The sequence below is a fragment of the Somniosus microcephalus genome, chromosome 11 (assembly GCF_052327205.1).
Source record: "Somniosus microcephalus isolate GS21.2 chromosome 11, FLI_Smic_1.0, whole genome shotgun sequence".
In the NCBI taxonomy this organism is placed as follows: domain Eukaryota; kingdom Metazoa; phylum Chordata; class Chondrichthyes; order Squaliformes; family Somniosidae; genus Somniosus; species Somniosus microcephalus.
The window spans coordinates 141843555-141870289 of NC_140997.1; the positions used below are offsets into that span (position 1 = coordinate 141843555).

Sequence of the window (26735 nt, forward strand, 5' to 3'; positions counted from 1 at the left end):
ATAGGATCTAGTATTCTATCCTTCACCACCTGGCTGTTCGACTTTTACAGGGCCGAGACACTGGCGGATCTCCCTGCATTACTGCTGCTTCCTGAGGCTGCCATGGTGGTAGGAGGGCCCCGGAAGGCTGCAGTAACGGTGCTGAGGTCCACCCATGGAGGCAGAAGGCCTTGTGGCGGGTTCCTTTCCTCCATTCAGACACCCACTTACCATGCTTTGTAGGTGCCAAAGTCTACAACAAATTAACTTTAGCTTTGCTTTCTTTCTGCGTTGTTTCTATGCCTGTCCTGGTAAGGTCAACATCGTAGACTAGAGCTGTATCACCAGCACCGTATACTAGAGCTGTATCACCAGCATCGTACACTAGAGCTGTATCACCAGCACTGTATACTAGAGCTGTATCACCAACACCGTATACTAGAGCTGTATCACCAGAACCGTATACTAGAGCTGTATCACCAGCACTGTATACTAGAGCTGTATCACCAACACCGTATACTAGAGCTGTATCACCAGAACCGTATACTAGAGCTGTATCACCAGCACCGTATACTAGAGCTGTATCACCAACACCGTATACTAGAGCTGTATCACCAGAACCGTATACTAGAGCTGTATCACCAGCCCCGTATACTAGAGCTGTATCACCAGCCCCGTATACTAGAGCTGTATCACCAGCCCCGTATACTAGAGCTGTATCACCAACACCGTATACTAGAGCTGTATCACCAGAACTGTATACTAGAGCTGTATCACCAGCCCCGTATACTAGAGCTGTATCACCAGCCCCGTATACTAGAGCTGTATCACCAACACCGTATACTAGAGCTGTATCACCAGCACCGTATACTAGAGCTGTATCACCAGAACCGTATACTAGAGCTGTATCACCAACACCGTATACTAGAGCTGTATCACCAGCACCGTATACTAGAGCTGTATCACCAGCACCGTATACTAGAGCTGTATCACCAGCCCCGTAAACTAGAGCTGTATCACCAGCCCCGTAAACTAGAGCTGTATCACCAACACCGTAGACTAGAGCTGTATCACCAGCCCCGTAAACTAGAGCTGTATCACCAACACCGTATACTAGAGCTGTATCACCAGCCCCGTATACTAGAGCTGTATCACCAGCCCCATATACTAGAGCTGTATCACCAACACCGTATACTAGAGCTGTATCACCAGAACCGTATACTAGAGCTGTATCACCAGCACCGTATACTAGAGCTGTATCACCAGAACCGTATACTAGAGCTGTATCACCAACACCGTAGACTAGAGCTGTATCACCAGCACCGTAGACTAGAGCTGTATCACCAGCACCGTATACTAGAGCTGTATCACCAGCCCCGTATACTAGAGCTGTATCACCAGCACCGTATACTAGAGCTGTATCACCAGCCCCATATACTAGAGCTGTATCACCAGCACCGTATACTAGAGCTGTATCACCAGCCCCGTATACTAGAGCTGTATCACCAACACCGTATAGTAGAGCTGTATCACCAGCATCATACACTAGAGCTGTATCACCAGCCCCGTATATTGGAGCTGTATCACCAGCCCCGTATACTAGAGCTGTATCACCAACACCGTATACTAGAGCTGTATCACCAGCACCGTATACTAGAGCTGTATCACCAGCATCATACACTAGAGCTGTATCACCAGCCCCGTATACTAGAGCTGTATCACCAGCCCCGTATATTAGAGCTGTATCACCAGCACCATATACGAGAGCTGTATCACCAGCCCCGTATACTAGAGCTGTATCACCAGTAACGTATACTCGGGCTGTATCACCAGCACTGTATACTAGAGCTGTATCACCAGCACCGTATACTAGAGCTGTATCACCAGGCCCGTATACTAGCACTGTATCACCAGGCCCGTATACTAGAGCTGTATCACCAGCACCGTATACTAGAACTGTATCACCAGCCCCGTATACTAGAGCTGTATCACCAGCCCCGTATACTAGAGCTGTATCACCAGCACCGTATACTAGAACTGTATCACCAGCCCCGTATACTAGAGCTGTATCACCAGCACCGTATACTAAAGCTGTATCACCAGCACCGTATACTAGTGCTGTATCACCAGCACCGTATACTAGAGCTGTATCACCAGCCCCGTATACTAGAGCTGTATCACCAGCACCATATACTAAAGCTGTATCACCAGCAACGTATACTAAAGCTGTATCACCAGCCCCGTATACTAGAGCTGTATCACCAGCCCCGTATACTAGAGCTGTATCACCAGCACCGTATACTAGAACTGTATCACCAGCCCCGTATACTAGAGCTGTATCACCAGCCCCATATACTAGAGCTGTATCACCAGCACCGTATACTAGAACTGTATCACCAGCCCCGTATACTAGAGCTGTATCACCAGCACCGTATACTAAAGCTGTATCACCAGCACCGTATACTAGTGCTGTATCACCAGCACCGTATACTAGGGCTGTATCATCAGCAGCGTATACTAGAGCTGTATCACCAGCAACGTATACTAAAGCTGTATCACCAGCCCCGTATACTGGAGCTGTATCACCAGCCCCATATACTAGAGCTGTATCACCAGCACCGTATACTAGAGCTGTATCACCAGCCCCGTATACTAGAGCTCTATCACCAGCACCATATACTAGAGCTGTATCACCAGCACCATATACTAGAGCTGTATCGCCAGCACCGTATACTAGAGCTGTATCGCCAGCACCGTATACTAGAGCTGTATCGTCAGCACCGTATACGAGAGCTGTATCGTCAGCACCGTATACTAGAGCTGTATCACCAGCACTATATACTAGAGCTGTATCACCAGCACTGTATACTTGAGCTTTATCACCAGCACCGTATACTAGAGCTGTATCACCAGCCCCGTATACTAAAGCTGTATCACTAGCACTGTATCCTGGAGCTGTATCACCAGAACGGTATACTAGAGCTGTATCACCAGCCCCGTATACTAGAGCTGTATCTCTAGCACCGTATACCAGAGCTGTATCACCAGCACCGTATACAAGAGCTGTATCACCAGGCACGTATACGAGAGCTGTATCACCCGGCCCGTATACCAGAGCTGTATCACCAGCACCGTATACAAGAGCTGTATCACCAGGCACGTATACGAGAGCTGTATCACCCGGCCCGTATACTAGAGCTGTATCACCAGGCACGTATACTAGGGCTGTATCACCAGCCCCGTATACTAGAGCTGTATCACCAGCACCGTATACTAGAGCTGCATCACCAGCCCTGTATACTAGAGCTGTATCACCAGCACCGTATACTAGAGGTGTATCACCAGGCACGTATACTAGGGCTGTATCCCCAGCCCCGTATACTAGACTTGTATCACCAGCACCGTACACTAGAGCTGTATCTCCAGCACCGTATACTAGAGCTGTATCACCAGCACCGTATACTAGAGCTGTATCACCAGGCACGTATACTAGGGCTGTATCCCCAGCCCCGTATACTAGACTTGTATCACCAGCACTGTATACTAGTGCTGTATGACCAGCCCTGTATACTAGAGCTGTATCACCAGCACTATATACTAGAGCTGTACCGCCAGCACCGTATACTAGAGCTGTATCGCCAGCACCGTATACTAGAGCTGTATCACCAGCCCCGTATACTAGAGCTGTATCACCAGCCCTGTATACTAGAGCTGTATCTCCAGCACTGTATACTAGAGCTGTATCACCAACACCGTATACTAGAGCTGTATCACCAGGCACGTATACTAGGGCTGTATCCCCAGCCCCGTATACTAGAGTTGTATCACCAGCACCGTATACTAGAGCTGTATGACCAGCCCTGTATACTAGAGCTGTATCTCCAGCACTGTATACTAGAGCTGTATCACCAACACCGTATACTAGAGCTGTATCACCAGGCACGTATACTAGGGCTGTATCCCCAGCCCCGTATACTAGAGTTGTATCACCAGCACCGTATACTAGAGCTGTATGACCAGCCCTGTATACTAGAGCTGTATCACCAGCACCGTGTACTAGAGCTGTATCACCAGCACTGTATACTAGAGCTGTATCACCAGCACTGTATACTAGAGCTGTATCACCAGCACCGTATACTAGAGCTGTATCACCAGCCCCATATACTAGAGCTGTATCACCAGCACCGTATACTAGAGCTGTATCACCAGCCCCGTATACTAGAGCTGTATCACCAGCACCGTATACTAGAGCTGTTTCACTAGCACTTTATACTAGAGCTGTATCACCAGCACCATATACTAGAGCTGTATCACCAGCCCCGTATACTAGAGCTGTATCACCAGGCCCGTATACTAGAGCTGTATCACCAGCCCCGTATACTAGAGCTGTATCACCAGCACCGTATACTAGAGCTTTATCACCAGCCCCGTATACTAGAGCTGTATCACTACCACCGTATACTACAGCTGGATCACCAGCACCGTATACTAGAGCTGTATCACTAGCACTGTATACTAGAGCTGTATCACCAGCCCCGTATACTAGAGCTGTATCACCAGCACCGTATACTAGAGCTTTATCACCAGCACCGTATACTAGAGCTGTATCACTACCACCGTATACCACAGCTGGATCACCAGCACCGTATACTAGAGCTGTATCACTAGCACTGTATACTAGAGCTGTATCACCAGCCCCGTATACTAGAGCTGTATCACCAGCACCGTATACTAGAGCTGTATCACCAGAACCGTATACTAGAGCTGTATCGGCAGCACCATATACGAGAGCTGTATCACCAGCACCATATACTAGAGCTGTATCACCTAGCACCGTATACTAGAGCTGTATCACCAGAACCGTATACTAGAGCTGTATCACCATCACCATATAATAGAGCTGTATCACCAGCCCCGTATACTAGAGCTGTATAACCAGCACTGTATACTAGAGCTGTATCGCCAGCACCGTACACTAGAGCTGTATGGCCAGCACCGTATACTAGAGCTGTATCACGAGGCACGTATACTAGAGCTGTATCACCATCACCGTATACTAGAGCTGTATCACCAGCACCGTATACTAGAGCTGTATCACCAGCACCGTATACTAGAGCTGTATCACCAGCACCGTATCCTAGAGCTGTATCGCCTGCACCGTATACTAGAGCTGTATCACCAGGCACGTATACTAGAACTGTATCACCAGCCCCGTATACTAGAGCTGTATCACCAAGCACCGTATACTAGAGCTGTATCACCAAGCACCGTATACTAGAGCTGTATCACCAGCACCGTATACTAGAGCTGTATCACCAAGCACCGTATACTAGAGCTGTATCACCAGCCCCGTATACTAGAGCTGTATCACCAGCACCGTATACTAGAGCTGTATCACCAGGCACGTATACTAGAGCTGTATCACCAGAACTGTATACTAGAGCTGTATCACCAGCACCGTATACTAGAGCTGTATCACCAGGCACGTATACTAGAGCTGTATCACCAGAACTGTATACTAGAGCTGTATCACCAAGCACCGTATACTAGAGCTGTATCACCAAGCACCGTATACTAGAGCTGTATCACCAGCACCGTATACTAGAGCTGTATCACCAGCAATGTATACTAGAGCTGTATCACCAGCACCATATACTAGAGCTGTATCACCAGCACCGTACACTAGAGCTCTATCACCAGCACCGTATACTAGAGCTGTATCACCAGCCCCGTATACTAAAGCTGTATCACCAGCACCGTATACTAGAGCTGTATCACCAGCCCCGTACACTAAAGCTGTATCACCAGCACCGTATACTAGAGCTGTATCACCAGCACCGTATACTAGAGCTGTATCACCAGCACTATATACTGTTGTGTATGTAATATGTATGCTACTTTAACCCTATGGCCAGGGCAGCACTACTTTGTAGGGCGTAGTGATACCGTAGTACCACTCCTGGCCATAGGGGTATAAATAGTACTGCGGGTACTGATCTCCCCTCAGTTCCCGCCTGTGGGTATGAAGTAAAGACCTAAGTTAAACCCTTCCAAGCTGTCTCTTCCTTATTGTATTAAGTATATTCGCATACTTTACACTGGCGACTAGGAACGTTCGAACTCACCAGTACAAGGTGCAACAAAGGATCGGTAGCAGTACGGGGAGAGAAGCTTCTTACCAGCCTGCAGAGTCCAGCGTCGACCGAAGGAGGCCACCCAGTTCAGGAGGAGCGGCAGCAACGGAGCGAGAGAGAGAGGTTCCAGCGAAGGCTGCGGCAGCTGAGAGAAGAGGTTGAACGGGCGTTCCAGCCACGGGGCAAAAGTCCACTCAGGGTCAGGTAAACTGCAATCCTTCCCGGGGAACGCGAGCTGCAAGGGCCAGAACAGGCAGGCGATCTGGGGAACAAACGGAGCCACGAGGACTAGCGGGCCACGAGAGGGGAAGGTCGTTGTAATAGCGGCGGTGGCAATAACGGGAGCTGCAAGAAAAAAAATAACGAACCTGGAGAGACGTCGTTGACAGCAGAGGGAGAAATGGCGGGAAAAGCGCCATCTAGTAGACAAAGGGGAAAAGTTTTTCTCTTCAGCAGTTTAAAATGAACAGCGCCATCTAGTGGACAAAAGGGGGAAAGTTTTTCTCCAGCAGTTTAAAATGAACAGCGCCATCTAGTGGACAAAAGGGGGAAAGTTTTTCTCTTAGGAAAAAAATAACAGCGCCATCTAGTGGAAAAAGGCGGGAAAACCTCTTCAGTAGTTTTAAAAATGGCTAAAGAAGCTCGGTTGTCAGAATTTGTTGCCGACATAGAAGATTGGGACGCATATGTAGAAAGGCATGAGCTTTATTGCATAGTAAACAAGGTGAAAGATGACGAAAAGGCAGCAACCTTATTAAATTCTATGGGGGCAAAAACATACGGTCTGCTGAGGAATCTTCTTACTCCAGAAAAGCCAGCAGACAAAACGTATGCCCAAATTGTTGATACGTTAAAGGAACATTTAAACCCTAAGCCACCATTTATAGCGGAAAGGTACCGCTTTTACAGACGCGACCAAAGGAATGATGAGTCGCAGGCAGCCTATTTGGCTGAGCTCAGACGGTTGTCCAAACATTGCCAGTTTGGAGCCTTTTTGGTGGAAGCGATCAGAGACAGATTTGTCTGTGGCATGTTAAATGAGAGTACACGAAAACGGTTGCTGGCCAAGAAACAGCTCAGCCTAGATCAGGCGATAGAAATAGCATTGGCACATGAAGCAGCAGCACAGGGTGCTGCCCAAATACGACAAAATACAACCGGCTATGACACCCATGAGGTGACATTTCACAAAGGTAAATGCTACCGTTGTGGCAAAACCACCCACGACCAAAGTAATTGTTGGTTTCGTGATAAAATATGCCGGCAGTGTGGGAAAAAGGGGCATATAGCGAAAGTTTGTCGGTCGGGTACGAAACTCAATAGTGGGGGCAATCCGAGCAGTACCAAGGCAAGGACAAAAATACATAAGATATCTGACAGTAGCTCAGACGAGTCACAGGAAGGCACAAAAGCAGAGCCTAAAGGTCTGGGATGTCTCAAGTTATATGGTGTAGACAAAACGGAGGACCACAGCACAATGTGGGTTAAAATGAAGGTAGCAGGCGTCGAAGTTAATATGGAGCTGGACACGGGTTCAGCCCTATCAGTAATTAATGAACAAGATTATAACAGGCTGTTCAAACGCATTCCCTTAAAGGATACCGAAATCAAATTAAAAACATATACGGGACAAAAAGTTTACCCGAAGGGAAAAATGCAAGTAACAGTTAAATACAATGGCAGAAAAGTGCCAGGACTTTATTTATACGTCCTACCAAACGGCGGACCACCACTTTTGGGTAGGGAATGGATAAGAAAAATCCATTTCGACTGGAAGTCGATACACGAGATAAAAGTAGAGACCACCAAGGATGATACAACCATTACAAGCAGGCTGTCGAAACTATTGGCAAAAACGCCAGAGGTGTTCCAACAAGGGCTGGGGACCTTAAAGGACATTAGAGCAAAAATAACTATTGCTCAAGACGCAAACCCCAAGTTTTGTAAGGCCAGACCGGTGCCTTACGCCATCCGGCCAGCTGTGGAAGCAGAACTGGATGCCTTAGAGAGTGCAGGTGTCCTTACAAAGATTGAGTGGAGCGAGTGGGCCACGCCCATCGTCCCAGTTATAAAGAAATCTGCAAATAACACGCCGGGGGAACCAAAGAAGGTTCGCATTTGCGGGGATTTTAAAATAACTATTAACCCAGTCCTGCACACGGTACAGTATCCGCTGCCGCGGATAGAGGACATATTCGCATCGTTAGCTGGGGGTAGACACTTTACGAAGATTGACCTTTGTCAAGCTTATTTACAGATGGAGGTGGAGCAGGACTCGAAAAAGCTCCTAACGATTAACACCCACAAGGGATTGTACCAGTACAATCGCCTGGTATTTGGTGTGGCGTCCGCCCCAGCCATATGGCAGAGGACCATGGAACAGGTCCTACAGGGCATTCCAGGAATGCAGTGCTACCTGGATGACATCCTGGTGACAGGACAAACGGATAACGACCACCTCGCTAACCTGGAGCGAGTACTTCTGCGGTTGCAACAATACGGACTCAGGGCAAACAAGCAGAAATGTGAGTTTTTCCAGGAACGTATCTCATACTGTGGTCACATTATAGATAAGGAAGGCCTGCATAAGTCCCCAGAAAAGATCGAGGCAGTAGTGAAGGCCCCGCCCCCTGAGAATGTATCTCAGTTACGATCATTCTTAGGCCTTATAAACTATTACCATAAGTTCCTCCCGAACTTATCGTCCATTTTACATCCACTAAATTCATTGCTGCAAAAGGGAGTCTCCTGGAATTGGGACGAAGCGTGTGAGGCTGCTTTTAAAAAGGGTAAACAACTCATTACATCAAAGGAAGTGCTCGCACACTTTGACCCAAAAATGCCAATGAGGTTGGCATGTGACGCCTCCCCGTATGGTATAGGGGCAGTGTTGTCACACAAATTTCCCAATGGGACGGAGAGGCCAATAGCATTTGCCTCAAGGTCGTTAACTACAGCCGAAAGAAACTATGCGCAAATCGACAGGGAGGCCCTCAGTCTGGTGTGGGGTGTAAAAAAATTCCACCACTATCTACATGGACAACGTTTCACACTACTGACGGATCATCAACCGTTGGTGTCCATATTTAATCCAACAAAAGGGGTGCCCCTGATGACGGCCCAAAGGCTACAGAGATGGTCACTGTTCTTAGGAGCACACCAGTACCTTATCGAATATAAGGGTACCAAACAGCATGGCAATGCGGATGGCCTGTCGCGGCTACCATTGCCTGCAGAGATCGAAGAGATAGTACAGGACCCCGTGGAAATATATCATACGGCGGTTATGGAACACTTGCCCATCACCAGCCAATGTATCGAGCGGGAAACACAGAATGACCCGACACTGGCAAGGGTTTACGAATTGACCGTGAAAGGCTGGCCGGCGCAGGGTGACGCATCATTGCCGGCGTTTTCGGCAAGGAAGGACCAGTTGTCCGTATGCCGGGGCACATTGATGTGCGGAGCCAGGGTGGTGGTCCCTCAAAAATTACAACATAAAGTGTTGCGGGACTTACACGAAGGTCATCTGGGGGGTGTCAAAATGAAAAGCCTCGCCAGAGCCTACGTCTGGTGGCCCGGCATTGACAGGGACATCGAGGAAGTAGCAAAAGCATGCCAAGGGTGCCAGATGGTACAGAACGTACCACCCCAAGCCCCACTACATCCGTGGGAGTGGCCCTCAACGCCGTGGCAAAGGATCCACGTGGACTTCGCTGGGCCCTTCATGGATGCGATGTTCCTTATTGTAGTGGACGCCCACTCAAAATGGCCGGAGGTCATAAAGATGTCATCAACGACAGCCGAAAAGACGGTCGCAGCCTTAAGGACCATTTTTGCCCGAAATGGGGTGCCCGAGCAAGTCTGTTCGGACAATGGGCCACAATTTGTGGCAGAAGAATTTCAAGCATTCCTAAAAAGGAATGGAGTGCGACATTATACGTCCGCACCATATCATCCGGCTACAAATGGGCTGGCAGAGCGATTTGTACAGACTTTTAAAAAGGCCATCAAGGCGATGGGGGAGGAAAGGTTGCCACTACAACACAAGGTGGACAATTTCCTATTCGCGTACCGTAATGCTGCACATACGGTGACCAACCAGGCCCCCGCCGTCATGTTCTTTAATAGAAGGTTAAGGTCTCGCCTCGAATTGCTCAGACCAAACATCCGGAGAGATGTGGAAAACCGAGTATTTCGTAGGGCTCCTGACAGACAGACACGGAGCTTCGAGGTGGGGCAGCAAGTGTTGGCCCGTGATTATAGAAATGAAAAGTGGCGGTCTGGTACGATAAAGGCCCGCCAGGGACCTTTGATGTACACAGTGGATACTGGGGACGGCATAATCAGACGACATGCTGATCAACTTGTGGAGTCCAGAAACCCAACTGATTCACTACCTCAAACATCTCAGCACATTGTTCCAGCGGAATCATGGCCCAGCTCGTCGCTACAGAAGTCTCAGGATGGCGAGGAGTTCAGCACTCCAGTGAGCTCCACGGCACAGGATGTGCCATCAGACACCGACGACTCCAGCGATGAAGTGGTGACGGAAGTACCGCCGCCTACACCGAGACCGACTAGAGAAAGACGTTATCCTAGTCGAGACAGGAGGCCTCCTCAGAGACTGAATCTATAACATGTTTCTTTTTATATATATATATAGGTAGACAACTCTGATGTAAATATGTTATGTATGTTGTGTTACCAAATGTTATTAGCCCTAGTTATGGTGCATCTGTTGACTTAATTGCACGGGTACGTTTTAATTAAAAGGGGAGGAATGTTGTGTATGTAATATGTATGCTACTTTAACCCTATGGCCAGGGCAGCACTACTTTGTAGGGCGTAGTGATACCGTAGTACCACTCCTGGCCATAGGGGTATAAATAGTACTGCGGGTACTGATCTCCCCTCAGTTCCCGCCTGTGGGTATGAAGTAAAGACCTAAGTTAAACCCTTCCAAGCTGTCTCTTCCTTATTGTATTAAGTATATTCGCATACTTTACATATACTAGAGCTGTATCACCAGCACCATATACTAGAGCTGTATCACCAGCACCGTATACTAGAGTCGTATCACCAGAGCCGTATACTAGAGCTGTATCACCAGCACCGTATATTAGAGCTGTATCACCAGAACCGTATACTAGAGCTGTATCACCAGCACAGTATACTAGAGCTGTATCACCAGCACCATATACTAGAGCTGTATCACCAGGCACGTATACTAGAGCTGTATCATCAGCACCGTATACTAGAGCTGTTTCACTAGCACTTTATACTAGAGCTGTATCACCAGCCCCGTATACTAGAGCTGTATCACTAGCACCGTATACTAGAGCTGTATCACCAGCACCGTATACTAGAGCTGTTTCACTAGCACTTTATACTAGAGCTGTATCACCAGCCCCGTATACTAGAGCTGTATCACTAGCACCGTATACTAGAGCTGTATCACCAGCACCGTATACTAGAGCTGTTTCACTAGCACTTTATACTAGAGCTGTATCACCAGCACCGTATACTAGTGCTGTATCACCAGCACCGTATACTAGAGCTGTATCACCAGAACCGTATACTAGAGCTGTATCGCCAGCACCGTATACGAGAGCTGTATCGCCAGCACCGTACACGAATGTTGTATCGCCAGCACCGTATACGAGAGCTGTATCACCAGCACCGTATACGAGAGCTGTATCACCAACACCGTGTACGAGAGCTGTATCACCAACACTGTATACGAGAGCTGTATCACCAACACTGTATACTAGAGCTGTATCACCAACACCGTATACGAGAGCTGTATCACCAACACCGTATACTAGAGCTGTATCGCCAGCACTGTATACGAGAGCTGTATCGCCAACACCGTATACGAGAGCTGTATCGCCAGCACCGTTTACGAGAGCTGTATCGCCAACACCGTATACGAGAGCTGTATCACCAGCCCCGTATACGAGAGCTGTATCGCCAACACTGTATACTAGAGCTGTATCACCAGCACGGTATACTAGAGCTGTATCACCAGCACGGTATACTAGAGCTGTATCACCAGCACCGTATACTAGATCTGTATCAATTAGCGCCATATACTAGATCTGTATCACCAGCACCATATACTAGATCTGTAGCACCAGCACCGTATACTAGAGCTGCAGCACCAGCACCGTATACTAGAGCTGTATCACCTAGCACCGTATACTAGAGCTGTAGCACCAGCACCGTATGCTAGAGCTGTATCACCAGCACCGTATACTAGAGCTGTATCACCAGCACCGTATACTAGAGCTGTATCACCAGCACCGTATACTAGAGCTGTATCACCAGCACCGTATACTAGAGCTCTATCACCAGCACCGTATACTAGAGCTGTATCACCAGCACCGTATACTAGATCTGTAGCACCAGCACCGTATACTAGAGCTGTATCACCAGCACCGTATGCTAGAGCTGTATCACCAGCACCGTATACTAGAGCTGTATCACCAGCAACGTATACTAGATCTGTAGCACCAGCACCGTATACTAGAGCTGTATCACCAGCACCGTATACTAGAGCTGTATCACCAGCAACGTATACTAGATCTGTATCACCAGCAATGTATACTAGATCTGTAGCACCAGCACCGTATACTAGAGCTGTATCACCAGCAACGTATACTAGAGCTGTATCACCAGCAACGTATACTAGATCTGTAGCACCAGCACCGTATACTAGAGCTGTATCACGTATACTAGATCTGTAGCACCAGCACCGTATACTAGAGCTGTATCACCAGCAACGTATACTAGATCTGTATCACCAGCAACGTATACTAGATCTGTAGCACCAGCATCGTACACTAGAGCTGTAGCACCAGCACCGTATACTAGAGCTGTATCACCAGCAACGTATACTAGAGCTGTATCACCAGCAACGTATACTAGACCTGTAGCACCAGCACCGTATACTAGAGCTGTAGCACCAGCAACGTATACTAGATCTGTAGCACCAGCACCGTATACTAGAGCTGTATCACCAGCAACGTACACTAGAGCTGTAGCACCAGCACCGTATACTAGAGCTGTATCACCAGCAACGTATACTAGAGCTGTATCACCAGCAATGTATACTAGATCTGTAGCACCAGCACCGTATACTAGAGCTGTATCACCAGCACCGTATACTAGAGCTGTATCACCAGCACCGTATACTAGAGCTGTATCACCAGCAACGTATACTAGATCTGTAGCACCAGCACCGTATACTAGAGCTGTATCACCAGCACCGTATACTAGAGCTGTATCACCAGCACCATATACTAGATCTGTATCACCAGCACCGTATACTAGAGCTGTAGCACCAGCACCGTATACTAGAGCTGTATCACCAGCACCGTATACTAGAGCTGTAGCACCAGCACCGTATGCTAGAGCTGTATCACCAGCACCATATACTAGATCTGTATCACCAGCACCGTATACTAGGGCTGTATCACCAGCACCGTATACTAGAGCTGTATCACCAGCACCGTATACTAGAGCTGTATCACCAGCACCGTATACTAGAGCTGTAGCACCAGCACCATATACTAGATCTGTATCACCAGCAACGTATACTAGATCTGTAGCACCAGCACTGTATACTAGAGCTGTATCACCAGCACCGTATACTAGAGCTGTATCACCAGCACCGTATACTAGAGCTGTAGCACCAGCACCATATACTAGATCTGTAGCACCAGCACCGTATGCTAGAGCTGTATCACCAGCACCGAATACTAGGGCTGTATCGCCAGCACCGTATGCTAGAGCTGTATCACCAGCACCGTATACTAGAGCTGTATCAATTAGCGTTGATTAGTGCCGACGTCACGATGAAAGCCTTTAAGAAGAGTGGCAATTTGGGAACATAACTGGAACTAATATAAATACAGGAACAAAGCAATCTAAGCTGTGGAGAGACTGAATGCATGTCCCAATGCACTGGTGTGATGCAGGGCTCAGAGAACACACAACCTCTTCAATGGAGGAGAGCAGCATGGTGCAGGCCCAGAGGCTTCACAGGACACAGAAGGAGGCGAGCTCATGGCATCTGCAAATGCTTAATGAAGAAGAATGGTAAGATTGGGTTGTGGGGTAGAGAGGAGAAATTGAGCCAAGTGTGACTGAACTGAAAGTTGATCACTAACTTAGTTCGGGGGGTGGCTGGGGGCGGTCTTTCGCTTGCTCACGCTGTCCCGATTGGCTACTCCTCCAAGCTAGTTCCCCTGATAGGTCCTCAGGCTCTGTTTAAAGCAGCACTCCATTCCTACAGTTCCACACGGGACATATCTGCAGGTATATCTGAACTTTTTTTTGGCCTATTTCAGGTTTTTCCCGCACTTTTCTTGCCATCCTCAGCATTCCCTCAGTTTTCACACATACATCAAAATATCGACACATCCCTGTCTCTTCTTGCCATGTCTTCACTTGTATGTGTTGTGTATGTAACCGTTTACCTTTAAGGGAACTATAGAATGTAACCGTTCGCCTTTAAGAGCACTACTTTCGGTGTGGCACTATTTGTTGGCTCATGTATACTGTAATACCGATAGTGACCACACCAGTATATAAGGGTTGTGATACGTTAACTAGGGCAGAATCGCCCGAGCCTCTGAATAATAAAGACGTGTTTTATTTTGTTAACAGTGGAGTCTGTGATTATTTATAATACAACCCACAGACTTAACATTGGCGACGAGTCAGGATTCGAACCCTGCGGCAGTTGTTCCACGGCGGCTTCGTCCGAAGACAGGACGTTGAAGAGAGGTTTCAATCCTCACCAGTCTGGAACCGACAGGCTGGAAGCGACAGGCATTGGGACCCTGAAGCCTCCATAACCTCGTGGGTAAGCCGCAGCGTTGGCTGCAAAGACAGGGCCACCGATCGGGAGAGCTGATAAGGGCCGCACTCAGGCTGAAAGACAGTGTCGGGGGACGGGTGAAGACCGTCAAGCGCGGGAAAACCGCCATTGAAGTGGGCGGGGAGAGCGAGAAGCGCGGGAAAGCCGCCATTTTTCGCGGGAAAACCGCTGGGGAAGAAGGCAGAAGCGGGAAACCGCCATCTTAGAAAATTAATTAGAATTTTCAGAAACAAGAAATAAGTAAAGCAATACTTGTGTTCTCAAGAAGAGAAGAAAATTAATAATAAGTAAAGAAATACTTGTGCTGTTCTCGGAAAGAGAAGAAGATGCCTAAGCGAGGAAATATTAATGATTTTAATGCTGAAATAGAAGACAGGGCCACGTATGGGGAACGCATAGGAATATATTGCGTAGCCATATACGACAAGGCAATAACTTTGTTAAATTCGATGGGAGCAAAAACATACGGGCTCTTGAAACATCTAATAGCACCAGTTAAACCAGTGGACCAGACCTTCGAAGAGATCGTAGCAGTGCTGAAGGATCAAATTACTGCAAGCACTTCCAAATGCTACCGTTGTGGAAAGACAACGCACGACCAAAATCAGTGCTGGTTTAAGAACCAAGAATGTAGGAAATGTGGCAGGATCGGGCACATAGCAAAAGTATGCCGGTCAAGAATGACGGACAACAAGAGGGAGTCCGCAAAAAAAGGGTACAAGGAGAGTCCAAGGGAACAAAAGTCCGACTCACACTTCAAATACAAGGGACTGGACAGTCTAAAAATTCACAACGTGAACAACGAAGCTGACAGACAAACCATTTGGATGACGCTGCGGATTGAAAAGGCCAAAGTCAAAATGGAAGTAGACACGGGATCGGCATTGACGGTCATGAATAAGCATGACTATAAAAAGTTTTTCAAACATATTCCACTACGGAATACAGAATTAGTACTACAGACATACACGGGACACAAAGTATTCCCTATTGGGAAGGCAGGAGTTAATGTGCGATACAAAGACAAAAATTACCGCCGTCTGGATCTGTATGTACTGCCTGAGGGAGGTCCACCACTTCTAGGACGGGAGTGGATCCGAAAAATAAAGATGGATTGGCATGAGCTAAACGCCATGTCGGTGGAGCACGAGAAAGAGGACGTCAAATCTGAACGGTTGTCCCGAATATTAGATGAAGCGAAAGAAGTATTCCAACAAGGGCTGGGTAAGCTGCGAGGTATTAAAGCAAGGGTTAAGATTGCAGAACATGCAAGCCCAAAGTTTTGTAAGGCCAGGTCGGTACCGTATGCAATACGACCAGCAGTGGAGGCAGAACTAGAAGAACTTGAACGATCAGGGGTTCTGTCAAAAGTAGACTACAGTGAGTGGGCCACGCCCATTGTACCCGTCATGAAATCCTCACCAAGTAGTAAGCCAGGGGGACCGGGGAAGGTCCGTATCTGCGGGGATTTCAAGATCACAGTGAACCCAGTGCTTCATTCGGTGCAATACCCGCTGCCAAGGATTGAAGATATTTTCGCTTCGTTGGCTGGAGGAAAACACTTCACGAAGATAGACCTAGCTCAGGCATATTTGCAGATGGAGGTTGAGGAAGAGTCACGCCAATACCTAACTATCAATACCCACAGAGGTTTGTACCGTTATAACAGACTGGTCTTTGGAGTGGCTTCGGCACCAGCAATTTGGCAGAGGGCCATGGAACAGGTGTTACAAGGAATTCCAAGCACGCAGTGCTATTTGGATGATATCCTAATCACGGGAATGGATGAAGAGGAACACCTCACGAATTTGAAACTGGTACTCACCAGGTTAAAGGAGTATGGCCTTAGGGTTAACCGCAATAAGTGTGAGTTTTTCCAAAAACGAATCTCATACTGCGGTCATATCATTGACCGCGAGGGACTACATAAATCACCGGAGAAGATAGAAGCGGTCGTGAAGGCTCCCGCTCCAGGGAACGTGTCACAGTTAAGATCATTCTTGGGGTTGATCAATTACTACCACAAGTTCCTACCAAATTTGTCCACGGTGCTGCATCCACTGAATGAGCTGTTGCGAAAGGAGACACCATGGAAGTGGAGTGAGGAGTGCAAAAAGGCTTTTCGCAGAAGCAAGGAGTTGATTACCTCCGAGGAAGTGTTGGCTCATTTCAACCCAGCATTACCCCTTCGGCTGGCGTGTGATGCTTCACCGTACGGAATTGGAGCAGTACTTTCGCACAGGCTTCCAAATGGCTCGGAAAGGCCAGTGGCTTTCGCGTCCCGATCTTTGACAACCGCGGAGTGAAATTACGCCCAGATAGACAGGGAGGCCCTCAGTCTTGTGTGGGGCGTGAAGAAATTCAACCATTACTTGCAATGTAAGAGGTTCACATTGCTGACAGACCACCAGCCGTTGGTGTCCATATTTAACCCGAACAAGGCCGTGTCCAACATGACAGCACAAAGGCTACAAAGATGGTCAGTCTTACTTGGGGCACACCAGTATGACATTGAGTACAAAAGGTCAACAAAACACGGAAATGCCGATGGGTTATCACGCTTACCATTGCCGACAGTAGAAGAAGCGAGTACAGGGGACCCAGTGGAGTTGTTCCACTCGTCCATTGTGGAATGTCTGCCGATAACAAACTCAATGATTGAGAAGGAGACAAGGAATCACCCGACTCTTTCACGAGTCTATGACTTAACGGTGAAGGGATGGCCAGCACAGAGCGAACCAACACTGCAGGCATTCTCACAGAGGAAAGAACAACTGTCGGTGTGCCGAGGAACCCTAATGTGTGGGTCGAGAGTGGTGATTCTGCCCAAACTCCAAAAGAAAGTACTCAAGGAGCTGCACGAAGGACATCTGGGTGGAGTAAAGATGAAGAATTTAGCGAGAGCATTTGTGTGGTGGCCAGGCATCGACGGGAACATAGAGGAGATCACCAAGAATTGCCTAGGATGTCAGAGGGTTCAGAACGCACCACCACCGGCTCCTCTGCACCCATGGGAGTGGCCCTCATCTCCTTGGCAAAGAGTACACATCGACTTTGCTGGTCCATTTATGGACTCGATGTTCCTGATAGCGGTAGATGCCCACTCCAAGTGGCCGGAAGTAATTAAAATGACCACCACCACGACGGAGAAAACCATCACGGTGTTAAGAACCATGTTTGCTCGGAATGGCCTGCCGGAACAGATCTGTTCCGATAACGGACCACAATTTGTGTCCGAGGAATTCAAGAAATTCCTAAAGAGCAATGGGGTTAAACATTACACATCAGCCCCATACCATCCCGCCTCCAATGGGTTGGCTGAAAGGTTCGTCCAGACCTTCAAGAAGGCCGTAAAGGCCATGAGTAATGAAGACATAAGTCTACAACATAAGGTAGACAGTTTTTTGTTGGCATACCGAAATGCAACACATGCGGTCACAAATCAAACTCCCGCAATGATGTTTTTTAACAGACGCTTAAGATGCCGGCTGGATCTACTTAAACCCAATGTCAGAAGGGACGTGGAGAACCGGCAATTCCAGAACATCAATGACAGGGCAACTAGGTCTTTCAAGATGGGGCAACAAGTTTTGGCCCGGGACTATCGTACAGAAAAATGGCAGCCTGGAACTATTAAAAAAAGGCTAGGCCCGTTGATGTACACGGTGAACATTGGGGACAATGTAATAAGGCGCCATGTTGACCAGCTCATAGAGTCCGCCACAAATGAGCACTCGACTTCACCACCTGACCCGAGTAATGTTGAAACTGAAATACCTAGAACACCTACTGCTGATCTAGTAACATTGGATTCAGATGAACCTGACACTGTTGTTCCAGCTGAATCGATTTTGCCAGGCACCCCTACTGGGCCGCTAGGAATGACGACACCACTTCGGCGTTATCCAGAGAGGATCCGGAAACCTCCACAGAGACTAAACATGTAAACTGTTATATGACGTTGACTCCATCGAGAGTATATCTGTAAACTGTTATATGAAGTTGAAGATTGTATGTTTAAAGGGGATTCTGTAAGTAATAAGCTAAAAAGGGAGGAGTGTTGTGTATGTAACCGTTTACCTTTAAGGGAACTATAGAATGTAACCGTTCGCCTTTAAGAGCACTACTTTCGGTGTGGCACTATTTGTTGGCTCATGTATACTGTAATACCGATAGTGACCACACCAGTATATAAGGGTTGTGATACGTTAACTAGGGCAGAATCGCCCGAGCCTCTGAATAATAAAGACGTGTTTTATTTTGTTAACAGTGGAGTCTGTGATTATTTATAATACAACCCACAGACTTAACAGTATGCTCAAATAAAAAGAGGGGGGAAGAATCCCATGAAACAGAGGGAATGTCTCATGGTGTACAAGACATCGGAACATATCCTCCCAATAACTGGACGGCTGGAGAACTCACGCTTGATATAGTTGAGCCACAGACAGAAAATCTCAGCTCCGATCTTTAAAAACTTCCCCAAGGCCAACGATTCATGTTTTCTCTCTCTTCCCCCAATCCTTGGGCTACACAATTAACAACCCTAAAGACCCTTCCAGACAGGCCCTAGCTTCAGTCCCTGAAGTGTACCGAGTTATGGGACAGGGTTAGAGGTGCTACAAAATGCCTCAGCACCCTGGGATTGGAGAGGCGATAAAAATCAGCCAGGTCTCCATCCCGGCGTGATCCAGCGGCCCAGGCCCGATGTGTGTGTGTGTCAGGTGAGGACAGGGTTGGGCTCAGCCGTGATGCCTGCCATGGTGTAATAGGCTGCCAATTGTGGCCAAATCCGAGTTGGGGAGGGAGGCGCTAACTTCAGCTCTCAAATCACCGTGTCTATCAAGCAAGACCTTGTGCCGGGAGTGCAGCCCTTGCCCTTTCTGGCAGGTGGGGGGCGGGGGTGCGGTGCGGGTACAGTCTAGACTGATGCGCGAAGAGTGGGCACATGGGTGAGTTACTCAAGGGCTGCCAAAGCCTATGGACGCACAACCAAGAGAATGGTCACTGCCTTCGGAGAGGAACGGAGCGAAGGCAACAAGATTTGAATAAACATCACCCACAACCCACTGAGCTGAAACACACTTGATTGGGGGAGGGGGGCGGGGGTGGTGGTGGGGGACAGATGGAGCTAAACACTGAGGGGAAAGGAGCTCCATCTCTTACCCAGCTGTCTTGTCCCACTCTTCCTCACTGAAACCACCGTCTGTACAGGGGTAGCTCTTCCGACGATTGGCTCGTGGCGGCAGGTTACTCCTTTGACTCGTATCCTGCCACTTGTGAGGATGCAGCACAATCCCTGCTGCCTGCTGATGATAGGGACCTGAAAGGGTTAATGGAGAGAGGAGCCAGTGTTATAATGATGTCGACATTACGCAATGGGCTGGAGTCCCTAACCGTGCCTGAAACAACCAACGCCTATATTTATATAGCGCCTTTAACATAGTAAAGCATCCAAGGTGCTTCACAGGAGCGTTATCAGACAAAATTTGACACCGAGCTGCATAAAGAGATATTAGAACAGGTGACCAAAAGCTTGGTCAAAGAGGTAGGTTTTAAGAAAGCTCTTAAGGAGGAGAGAGAGGTAGAGAGGCAGAGAGGTTTAGGGAGGGAATTCTAGAGCTTAGGGCCTAGGCAACAGAAGGTACGGCCGCCAATGGTGGGATGAAGTAAGTGGGGGGGATACGCAAGAGGCCAGAATTGGAGGAGCGCAAATATCTCGGGGGGTGGGTGGGGGTGGGTTGTGGGGCTGTTGGGCTGGAGGAGGTTACAAAGGTAGGGAGCGGCGAGGCCATGGAGAGATTTGAACACAAGGATGAGAATTGTAAAATCGAGATGTTGCTGGACCAGGAGCCCATGTGAGCACAGGGATAATGGGTGAATGGGACTTGGTGTGAGTTAGGACACGGGCAGCAGAGTTTTGGATGAGCTGAAGTTTAAGCAGGGTGTAAGGTGGGAGGCCGGCCAGGAGTGCATTGGAATAATCGATTCTGGGGATAACAAAAGCACGCAGTTCCACATTCTACCTTGCCCAAGCAGCCCAATCTTCAGGTGCCAATCTAGTGGGTTGGGGGTTAATTCCGAGATGCGGTGCTCCTGGGAGCATGGGCTGGAGATTCTCCGTCCTGCGTTCCCTGCCAGCGGGGCAATCTCAGAATCACCCCGAGCGAGCGTCCTGCAGGCTGATTGACCGTGGAGTCACAGCCGAGCCTGATCCCACCCATACAAATAATTCCTGGCCACGAGAGTCATGGGCTGGTGACTGGCAGTGGGAGCACCCTCTCCTCGCCCTCTCAGAGAGAGAGAGGAACATAGTAGAACTGTATTTCAGAATAAATGTTTTTTGGAGTCCAGTTCACATTTTAAAAAATAATTCCAGACAGGTAGGCCTCACTATTAACGCCCCCTCCCCCCCACCCCCCACGATGCCTGATGTAATAAAACTCACTACGCACTTGGTTCGAGTATAAAGCAAGGCTTTAATCAACTTGTTTCAAAACATAGAGGTCTAGTTATCTTTCACTAGTTCCTGTTTACACAATGTCCTGGGCAAGCTGGGCCCACGCCCGAGTATTTATACTCCTTGGAAGGCGCCACCAGCTGGCCGTCCAGTGTTATTTCATGAGTCTTTCTTCACGCCTCTCTTGACCAACACCAGTTTGCCTATCATGCAAACAGATCAACGGAGGATGCAATCACAACTGCTCTATATTCTGCATTGAAACACTTAGACGGTAAAGAGACCTGCATCAGAATGCTGTTCATAGACTACAGCTCAGCATTCAACACTATCGTCCCAACAAGCTGGCCACCAAACTCCACACTCTTGGCCTGAACACTTCCCTTTGCAACTGGACCCTGGACTTCCTAACTAACAGACCCCAGTCTGTCAAATTAGGTAACCACACCTCCCCCCCCCGACCCTGAACACGGGGGCCCCACAAGGTTGTGTGCTGAGCCTCCTCCTCTACTCCCTCTTCACCCACGACTGTGTGGCTTTTCATGGTTCCAACACCATCATCAAGTTTGCGGATGATACCACGGTGGTAGGCCAGATCACCAACAATGATGAGTCAGCCTACAGGGAGGAGGTCCAGCACCTCGTGAAGTGGTGCGCCGATAACAACCTGGCCCTTAACATCAAGAAAACCAAGGAAATCATTGTGGACTTCAGGAAGTCTAAAGGCGGAAGACACACCCCCATCCACATCCATGGGGCTGTGGTGGAAAGGGTGGACAGCTTTAAGTTCCTCGGAGTCCACATCACGGAAGACCTCTCCTGGTCCCTCAATCCCTCCTCTCTGGTGAAGAAGGCCCAGCAGCGCCTATGTTTCCTAAGGAGGCTGAAGGGATGTAACCTGTCACCCCTGATCCTCTCTAACTTTTACTGCTGCACAATAGAGAGCATCCTGACAAACTGTATCACAGTGTGGTATGGCAGCTGTAGCTCCTATGACCGGAAAGCCCTGCAGCGGGTAGTCAAAACTGCCCAACGCATTACCGGCACCCGGCTACCGACCATTGAGAACATCTACCAGAAACGCTGTTTACGGAGGTCACTGACCATCATCAAAGACCCTACCCACCCCAGCCACAGTTTGTTTGCCCCCCTGCCATCTGGGAGATGCTACAGATGCATTCGCACCCGAACGACCAGATTTAGGAACAGCTTCTTTCCCAGGGCTGTCATCCTACTGAACTCTGCAAATAAACTCTAAAGCCTGCACATCTGCCAATGCACTTTATTATGTTTATGTTTATGTTTATGTTACAAGTCAAATGAATGTTAAATGTCTTAATCAAAATGTACACTCTCGGGAGCCGCAAGCTTACATTTCGTTGTACTGCACTTGTGCACTAACAATGACAATAAAGTTGATTATTTTTCATAACATTCTTCCTCCCTAAAGATTTGGAAGTCCGATGACTTCCTTTTAACGGATTAGCCGGTCCATGAATAGCCGCAGTCTTTTAGCTCTTCGCTTGTGGCTGGAAGGCACGTCTCCCCGGACCGTGTCTGGGTCCCTGGGTCACTTGATCCGTACTGGTAGGTTGACAGGGCCCGTGTCGCCTTGATCGACCTGAGGGAGACTGGGGAGATCGTGACTCCGGGTGTGGGTCCCCACAGGCGCAGAGCTGGCTTCATTTTGTTTGATAGCCGGGGATTGACTGGCGTCCTGGCTTCGGGTGGCCATCCCATGGCGAGCGCTCGGCTCCCTGAGTTGATCCGGTGGAGTAACCGGCAGATCTCTTGATGTCCCAGGTAGGGCGTCATCTTCAAAGGTGCGCAGAGTGTCGGCATCATTACCATGGGACCCTCTATCATTTGGGTCCGTGGGAATGGTTGGACAGGGATCCAGATCTCTGAGCGAAACGGTGGACTCCCGGCCATCAGGGTACCGCACATGCACGTACGTGGGATTAACGTCCGTTAACTCCACCTCGTCGACGAGGGGATCGTTTTTGGCAGATCGGGCGAATCTTCGGAGCAGCACGGGGCCGGGAGCTGCTAACCATGACGATAGGGACGTCCCATGTGTGGAGCGACGCTGGAACCTGAAGAATCGCTCGTGAGGCTTGACGTTGGTGGACGTGGAAAGAAGAGACCTGATGGAATGCAACACGTCAGGGAGCACAGTTTCCCACTGCTGGTCTGGTAGGTTGCGTGACCTCAGTGCAAGACGAACAGCGTTCCAAATGATAGCGTTGTATCTCTCAAACTGTCCATTACCGATGGGATGATACGGTGTCGTTTTACTTGTGGTGATTCCCCGTTGGGAAAGATAACTCTTGAGTTAGCTTGACATGAAGGAGGGACCCCGATCAGAGTGGATGAAATTGGCCGTACCGCAAAGGGAAAAGACTTGATCGAAGCATTTGATCACTGTGGAAGTGTAAGCTGCAGGGTTCTCAAAATTCCCACACTCCCCAAGTTATGGATCAAGGGACCCTGTTTTGGACAAGTTATTAAAAACAGGGCACCCAAAATGGCTTCTGTAAACCTTGTGACCAACATTGACAGGATTTTTAAAAGCAAGGCTCTGCCAGCAAGCAGGCCTGGAGACGAAACATTAAAATGCAGGAATCTGTGATCAGAGGCTCTTTGGAGCCCAGCCAGACAAAGTAAACACAGAATACGCATTTATTTGAATCGAATCGAATCAAGCTAGATGGGCCTATAATGGTGGCCATTAGCTTCCTGCATGTTCAATCGATAACAGCTCACAGTAGCGATCAAGGTAGGATGAAGACAATCAAGTCTTATCCATAACAAAGCAACCAGGACATCAGGGCCATTAGACCCGTTGATAACCACTCCTAAAGTAGTTAGACTAAATGGTTGTAATCATTTAAAACAGCCCGCCAAAAGTGAAACAATGGACTGACCTGATTTGGCGCGCAGATAAGGAGTGGAAGAAACGGGTATAATTGGAGGCCCATCAGTAGCAATCGCTCTCTTGACTCTGACCTCTTGTTTGGTCTTGGGCTGCTGCCGCTCGTACTCGTGCCCTGGCCTCATGGCGGGTTCTCTTCTCACTCCCCACCCAGCGCAACAACCAAGGACATCCATACCAAACGCGGGAGGAGAACGAGACCCGAGTTCAAAGTCATACAGGGCACACTGGCCACGAAAAAGGCAGACGAAATGAGATGAGATAAAGAAGAAGGTAAAACCGACAAGAGCAAAGAAGGGCAGCAAAAGACGCATTGGTAAAAACCAAATGACTAGTTATAAGCTGGCGCTTGGGGAAGAAAGTATATGTATGGACAGTGAGAATTAGTTGGCATTGAACACTGCGAATAGTCTGGCGTTAAACGAGGGCGTCCACGCCGTAACGAATATGCTGGTGTTCAAAGGATGGGTAGTAAAATCGAATAAGCAGTAAAGACCGCCGACCGTAACGTTACCGCCGACAACCGCCCGAGGGAGAAGAAGAAGAGAACCCATTGTGACGAGACGACGACGATAGCTGAGGAGAGGGAAGGTGTGTTGCAGCAACAACTCCAGCACCACGCCCTGAGACCACGTGGCGACGGAGTACCCCAAAGGATAGAAGACCAAACCTCAAAACTCACAACGTTAAAGCAACAGGTTTTGGATTGGTGAGCATGAATTCCTGGCCCCTCATAGCTTAATCTAGTTAGGTATAGGGGGTGGGATAAGGATAAGGGGATTGTTAATGTAGTTGTTTTCCCTCGATGTGCCATGTGTTCCCCATTCCCATATAAGTATAACTGTTTATGCCTGTATTTTCATACCAGTAATTTTCCATAAGATTGTTGTATTCTGTTTTAATAAAATCTTGGTTTTCTTATACCAAACCACTTATCTACTCAATTTTCTGCATCGCCGCCTGTACCTAAGTTCGGTGTCTAGAATCCAGGGGTGTGGGAGCGATTCGAACCGCTCAAGGGACAGTCAGAGGTGAAGCTGACTGGGCGCACGTGCCACACACCACCCCCTACAGAAGTAAGCATATTGGGACAGGGGAAAGCAAAGAGAAAGCGTGAATATTCGTCCACCATAGTAAATAAGTAGGTGTTTCGCGTTGAGGAAGGCAATGGCCCTTTAAAGTCAATGCTGAGTTGCTGCATAGGCTGCATAGCGTGCATGAGCGAGCCATCCGATGGACGGAAGAATTGCGGTTTTAATTCTACACAAATTCGACAGGAGGAGCATGTTCTTTTCACATCTTCCGTAGAAAATGGGAGATTTTTAGATCGCACAAAGTGCAGCATACGGGTAAAGCCAGGATGGCATAAGTCAGTGTGTAGATCCGCAAGAGTCGAAGTTGACATAGAAGTGCAGAATGCCCGCGTGAGGGTATCCGTGGCCACATTCTCTTTGCCGGGTCGATAATGTATGGTGTATCCAAAGGCGGCCAATTCCATCCTCCAGAGTTGTATTTTGTTATTCTTGATCTTAGTGCGTTTCCGATTATCCAGCATAAAGGCCATGGAGCGCTGATTGGTTATAAGTGTGAAATGGCGACGAGTGAGAAAATGACTCCATTGACGTACAGCTTCGATGATGGCCGTAGCCTCCTTCTCGACAGGAGAATAATGGAGCTCGCTACCCTGCAAAGTTCTGGACAGAAATGCAACGGGTTGACCACCTTGATTCAAGGTAGCCGAGATTGCCACCTCCAATGCATCGCACTCGACCACGAAAGGGAGAGTTTCGTCAATGGAGCGAAGCGTGGCTTTTTCCATTTGTCGCTTGAGGAGGTTGAAAGCTGAAATAGCCGTTGCTTCCAACGGAAATGACATCGCGTGAAGCAGGGGCTGGATCTTGTCGGAGAAGTGGGGTATCCATTTCGCATAATAGGCAAACATGCCGAGTGCCCGACGAAGAGAGCCGAGATTCGTAGGGGGAGGGAGCTCCTGAAGCGGACGAAGTCGCTCCGGGTCGGGTTTGATGACACCGTTGCCCACCCAGTAGCCAAGGATGTTGACTGATGGTACTGATTTCACAGATTTGGATTCATTTAAGGTTAAGTTGCGACGACGGAGAACGTCAAAAAATTTCTGGAGGTTGGCATCATGCTCCTTTTGGTCATGACCAGCAATGGTGATATTATCCAGATATGGAAAAGTGTCCGTTAAGTTCTCTTGTTTGACTAGGCTATCCATTGCCCATTGAAAGACGGCCACCCCATTGGTGACCCCAAATGGAAGGCGACAAAACTGGTAAAGCCGACCATTGGCCTCAAAAGCCGTATACTGTTTGTCAG

The 26735-nt window shown here is 48.4% G+C and overlaps 1 protein-coding gene across 1 annotated transcript in view; it reads right to left on the reverse strand.

The window, feature by feature from the left end:
- grip2b (glutamate receptor interacting protein 2b) overlaps positions 1-26735 on the reverse strand; it is a 445227-nt gene that overhangs the window by 111463 nt on the left and 307029 nt on the right. Inside the window, exon 20 of the mRNA XM_086001324.1 lies at positions 20167-20323. Within this exon, the coding sequence (XP_085857450.1) occupies positions 20167-20323 (157 nt within the window). The remainder of the gene's footprint in view (positions 1-20166; positions 20324-26735) is intronic.